The sequence below is a fragment of the Cherax quadricarinatus genome, chromosome 38, assembly GCF_038502225.1.
Source record: "Cherax quadricarinatus isolate ZL_2023a chromosome 38, ASM3850222v1, whole genome shotgun sequence".
Taxonomy (NCBI): Eukaryota; Metazoa; Arthropoda; class Malacostraca; order Decapoda; family Parastacidae; genus Cherax; species Cherax quadricarinatus.
The window spans coordinates 24,063,624-24,070,033 of NC_091329.1; the positions used below are offsets into that span (position 1 = coordinate 24,063,624).

The 6,410-nt window shown below is 47.4% G+C and overlaps 1 protein-coding gene across 2 annotated transcripts in view; it reads right to left on the reverse strand.

Moving 5' to 3' along the window:
- Nucleotides 1-6,154, reverse strand: part of Dp1 (satellite-binding protein 1 Dp1) — a gene marked incomplete at its 3' end in the record, with an annotated part of 137,151 nt that extends 130,997 nt beyond the window's left edge. The window contains 2 exon segments of one of the 2 annotated variants that reach the window (XM_070092183.1): nt 5,947-6,017; nt 6,115-6,154. Coding sequence is in view for 1 of the 2 variants with exons in the window: in XM_070092182.1 (XP_069948283.1) it covers nt 5,779-5,784 (6 nt within the window). 2 annotated transcript variants of the gene reach the window in all.
- Between the last annotated feature and the right edge of the window lie 256 nt (nt 6,155-6,410).

The following is a 6,410-nucleotide window of genomic DNA, read 5'->3' on the forward strand; positions in this document are numbered from 1 at the left end:
TCTGTTGCTGAGGTATGACTTGAGGTAATTGAGGAGTGCCCTCTTATACCTGATAGTGTGACAATTTTACGTGGAGCAAGTCATGGTCAACTGTATCAAAAGCTTTACGTAAGTCAATGAAGATCCCCAGTGGGACTTCTTTTTTCTCTATTGCAGTGTATATATGTTCTAGCATGTGTATAATAGCATCATTAGTATTTTTATTAGGCCTGAATCCAAATTGGCAGGGGTTGAGTATGTTCTGGGAGATAAGGTAGGAGTAGATTCGTTTATGAATTAGTTTTTCAAAGATTTTTGAGAGAGGGTGTAAGTTGGATATTGGCCTATAGTTATTCAACTCTGTTTGGTCTCCTCCTTTGTGGATCGGGGTGACCCTTGCTATTTTGAGTACTGTAGGGAAGGTGGAGGATTCAATGGATTTGTTAAAGAGTGTTGCAATGATTGGAGATAGCACTTGTGACACTTTTTTATATATAAAGGGTGGTAAGGTACTTAAATCTCTCTCTCTCTACAGCTAACTACTGTAAATACCTAGCCAAAAACTGGACAGAGCCAAAAGTTGCAACACAAAATGCACAAGAGAAGTACAGTACAATGATTCCTTAAGCTACAACGGGCTGCAGTTAAGATAATATTGAGTTACGATTTACCCTCAAACGATTTTAGTTTTTAGCTGCGATGAAAGAGATATGATACACATTTGTGATTATATTCGCCATATTTTGTGTTACCAAGTCATCATGGTGCCCTAAAGTGCACAGTAATCAAGCAGTTTCTCTGAATACAACCTCTCCTCACTTAGCAATGTACTCATTTACCGACTACTCAAACTTACGATGGGCTCTTTGACCAGTATGCATACATGATTTCCTCTATTCTGTCGATTACAATTTACAGTACACTGCTGTATAAACATTTAAAAATATACCTGAAATGTTTTAAATGGTGCAAAGATGACCTTAAAAGAATATCAAAGATGGCCGACATAAACCCTCAACATTATAGTACGTATGCTTCTCCCTTAGCGGAGAATTTGTTTACTGACATGGTCTTAGGAACAGAGCTCCATCGTTAAGTAAGGAGAGGCTGCATCAACCAAGAAATTCAGAAAAAAGATGATGCACGAGTTAGAATTAGTTCATTGGGGCATGAAGTAGGGCTTTCCATAATCATCTATCTCTATAATTATCAAGTAAAAAGACTATTATAAAAGATACTAAAGTAGCTGACAAATCTAAGCTAGTGAAAAAAGATAAATTATCGTAGGGTTGGAAAACTCATTGCTAATGTCGATAAGAGAGAAGCAAGTGAAGGGAAATATAATTCCTGCAAGTTATACCTGTGAATGTGCAAGACCAAGGTACAGCAAAAGTTGCGCTTACAAGATCTTGCAACAAATTACTAGACAACCATGTATTATGGGGTCTGAATTTTGAGATACAATACATCTTCTGGAACAGATTAATATCATAATTCAAGGGATCCCTGTACTATTATTATATATGGGGATATGTACTGTATATTAGGAAACCCTAAATCCTCGAGGTTATACGGTTCCTAATGACATGTATTAGTGTCTGATATATGAATAAAAATCATTACATTCCTGGGAGAAGGGGAAAAAAGAGTGCTAAATTTATAGGGGTCATAGATTGCCTGGGGGAAATACGAGACATTCTGGTGCGACCCAAGGAGGGGAAGCACAGATTAAGTTTATCTAAGTACAGATACACAAATACAGTTATACAAATTGTCACACATAGTAACACATGTTTAAATTACCTAGGATGACCCAAAAAAAGTAGTGAAACAGAGTGACTTATTTCCATTGAGGTCATCAGATCAAGAACCCCTCACCAGCATCAAGAAATCTCCCTTCAGGGTATCACTGGAAGAAGTGGAGACCTAAATGAAAAGGTGAGCCAGGAGCAACTGGATACAACAGCTCTCACAGCAACAAAATTATTAGGGATAATGAGCTGTAAATATTTCAAAATGAGGTTCAATACTACATATTAAGAGGATAAGAAAACATAGCATAGTGTACCAATGATCAAAAGCTGGAAAATACGAACACGGGCGAGTTCCACGACCACACTATGAGAGTAATAAAAAACAGGGTGTACTGTGATGTACAACCCCTCCCCCCCTCAACATCCCTTGACAAAACAACAGGGAACCAAAAGCAGATGTACAAGGACAACAAAATGCCATGATCCACATTTTGAAAGTGGTAAAGAATATGTAATAAAAACAAAGTTAAAGAGCCAGTAGTGTTGCAAACAAAACAAGTAGATAAGAAATACAGACCATACCCAAGGCAGACCAGCCCAAGCCAGCACAGGAAAGCCAGCTCAGGCCACCACGGGTAAGCCAGCCAAGACCAGCACGGGTAAGCCAGCCCAGGCCAGCACGGGTAAGCCAGCTCAGGCCAGCACGGGTCAACCAGCCTAGGCCAGCACGGGTCAACCAGCCCAGGCCAGCATGGGTCAACCAGCCCAGGCCAGCATGGGTCAACCAGCCCAGGCCAGCATGGGTCAACCAGCCCAGGTCAGCATGGGTCAACCAGCCCAGGTCAGCATGGGTCAACCAGCCCAGGTCAGCATGGGTCAACCAGCCCAGGCCAGCATGGGTCAACCAGCCCAGGCCAGCATGGGTCAACCAGCCCAGGCCAGCACGGGTCAACCAGCCCAGGCCAGCACGGGTCAACCAGCCCAGGCCAGCACGGGTCAACCAGCCCAGGCCAGCACGGGTCAACCAGCCCAAGCCAGCACGGGTCAACCAGCCCAGGCCAGTACAGGCAAACCAGCCCAGGTCAGCATGGGTCAACCAGCCCAGGCCAGCATGGGTCAACCAGCCCAGGTCAGCATGGGTCAACCAGCCCAGGTCAGCATGGGTCAACCAGCATGGGTCAACCAGCCCAGGCCAGCACATGTCAACCAGCCCAGGCCAGCACGGGTCAACCAGCCCAGGCCAGCACGGGTAAACCAGCCCAGGCGAGCAAGGGTAAACCAGCCCAGGCCAGCACTGGTAAACCAGCCCAGGCCAGCACAGTTAAACCAGCCCAGGCCAGCACAGTTAAACCAGCCCAGGCCAGCATGGGTAAAACAGTGCAGGGCAGCATGGGTAAACCAGCCAAGGCCAGCAAGGGTAAACCAGCCCAGGGTGAACCAGACTACACTGACACAGGTGAACCAGACTATAATGACCAGTCAACCAGATCAACTCAGATGGACCAGGTTATCCCAGGACCAAGCCAACACAGGTGTACCAGGTTATCCCAGGACCAGATCAACAGATGGACCAGGTTATCACAAGACCAAATCAACAGGTTATCACAGGCCCAGGCCAACACAGGACCAGACCAGCACAAGTAGATCAGGTTATCACAGGACCAGACCAACATAAATGGACATGGTTATCACAAGACTGGCTCAACAGATGTTCCAGGTTATCACAGGTGGACTAGTTTATCCCAGGACCAGATCAACAGATGGACCAGGTTATCCCAGGACCAGATCAACAGATGGACCAGGTTATCACAAGACCAGACCAACACAGACAGACCAGGTTATCAAAAGACCAAACCAACACAGATGGACCAGGTTATCACATGACCAAACCACCACATGTGGACCAGGTAATCACAGGACCAGACCAACACACATGGACCAAGTAATCACAGAACCAAACCAACACAGGTGGCCCAGGTTATCACAGGACCAGACCAACACAGGTGGACCAGGTTATCATAGGACCAGACCAAAACAGGTGGACCAGGATACCCAAGGACCAGACCAACACAGGTGGACCAGGTTACCCAAGGACCAGACCAACACAGGTGGACCAGGTTACCTAAGGACCAGACCAACACAGGTGGACCAGGTTACCCAAGGACCAGACCAACACAGGTGGACCAGGTTATCCCAGGACCAGACCAACATAGGTGGACCAGCTTATCACTAAATCAGACCAACATAGGTGGACCAGGTTATCACAAGACCAGACCAACACAGGTCAACCAGGTTATTACAAGACCAGACCAGAACAGGTCGACCAGGTTATTACAAGACCAGACCAGAACAGGTCGACCAGGTTATTTCAAGACCAGAGCAACACAGGTGGACCAGGCTATCCTAGGACCAGACCAGCACAGGTGGACCAGGTTATGACAAGATCATGTCAACACATGTGAACCAGGTTGTTACAAGACCAGACCAGCACAGATGGACCAGGTTATTACAAGACCAGACCAACACAGGTGGACCAGGTTATCCCAAGACCAGACCAACACAGGTGGACCAGGTTATTACAGGACCAGACCAACACAGGTCGACCAGGTTATTACAGGACCAGACCAGCACAGGTGGACCAGGGTATCACAAGACCAGACCAACACAAGTGGATCAGGTTACCCCAGGACCAGACCAACACAGGTGGACCAGGTTACCACAGGACCAGACCAACACAGGTGGACCAGGTTACCACAAGACCAGACCAACACAGGTGGACCAGGTTACCACAAGACCAGACCAACACAGGTGGACCAGCTTATCACTAGATCAGACCAACATAGGTGGACCAGGTTATCACAAGACCAGACCAGGTTATTACAAGACCAGACCAACACAGGTCAACCAGGTTATTACAAGACCAGACCAGAACAGGTCGACCAGGTTATTTCAAGACCAGAGCAACATAGGTGGACCAGGTTATCACAAGACTAGACCAACACAGGTGGACCAGGCTATCCTAGGACCAGACCAGCACAGGTGGACCAGGTTATGACAAGATCATATCAACACATGTGAACCAGGTTGTTACAAGACCAGACCAGCACAGATGGACCAGATTATTACAAGACCAGACCAACACAGGTGGACCAGGTTATTACAAGACCAGACCAGCACAGGTGGACCAGGTTATCCCAAGACCAGACCAGCACAGGTGGACCAGGTTATCCCAAGACCAGACCAACACAGGTGGACCAGGTTATCACAAGATCATATCAACACATGTGAACCAGGTTGTTACAAGACCAGACCAACACAGGTGGACCAGGTTATCACAAGATCATATCAACACATGTGAACCAAGTTGTTACAGGACCAGACCAACACAGGTGGACCAGGTTATTACAGGACCAGACCAACACAGGTCGACCAGGTTATTACAGGACCAGACCAACACAGGTCGACCAGGTTATTACAGGACCAGACCAACACAGGTCGACCAGGTTATTACAGGACCAGACCAACACAGGTCAACCAGGTTATTACAGGACCAGACCAACACAGGTCGACCAGGTTATTACAGGACCAGACCAACACAGGTCGACCAGGTTATTACAGGACCAGACCAACACAGGTCGACCAGGTTATTACAGGACCAGACCAACACAGGTCGACCAGGTTATTACAGGACCAGACCAACACAGGTCGACCAGGTTATTACAGGACCAGACCAACACAGGTCGACCAGGTTATTACAGGACCAGACCAACACAGGTCGACCAGGTTATTACAGGACCAGACCAACACAGGTGGACCAGGTTACCACAAGACCATACCAACACAAGTGGACCAGGTTACCACAGGACCAGACCAACACAGGTGGACCAGACCAACACAGGTGGACCAGACCAACACAGGTGGACCAGACCAACACAGGTGGACCAGACCAACACAGGTCAGGGTGGACCGAGTGTGTACACTCACAGCTGTTTCCACTCATCATACAGACACGATCTTAAAAACCTTCACACTGGGGGACACCAACCATCATGTGTTCCCAGGAGCCAGGGCACCGTGTCAGGGGTCCCAGGGCACCGTGTGAGGGCCCCAGGGCACCGTGTTAGGGTGCCAGGGCACCGTGTGAGGGCCACGGGAAGGGGGGCGGCCCTACAGACGTGGCACACAGCCGACATATTACTGCCACATAACTTACTGTACTGCAGCCGGGGGGGTCCGTCCTAGAGTAATGGTGTCCACCTCAAGTGCTCCACTGTGAAGCTGGGGCTGTAAGGAGAGCAGAGAGAAGGAGATTAGTGTAATGGAGTGGGTAATAATGGGTATATAAGGTGGTGAGAGAGGAGAGAGCAGCTGCTTGTCTTACCTCGCTCCTGCTGAGTGAAATACCAAGGAGCAGCAGCAGCAGCAGCAGCAGCAGCAGCAGCACCCTGCTGCCACCTCCTCTACACCAACAACGATAATATCTCTCAACTTCTCCTCTAACACACATCTAATGTACACGTTGAATATCAAGTAATGTAAAAGAAGAGAAAGGAACATTGCATGTTAAATATGAAAGACCTGGGAATAAATCTATTTATTGTACATACTATGTATATTCTCGTACTTCATTTCAGAAATATATCTATATGGTGGTGTATAATTAATATAATATTATAC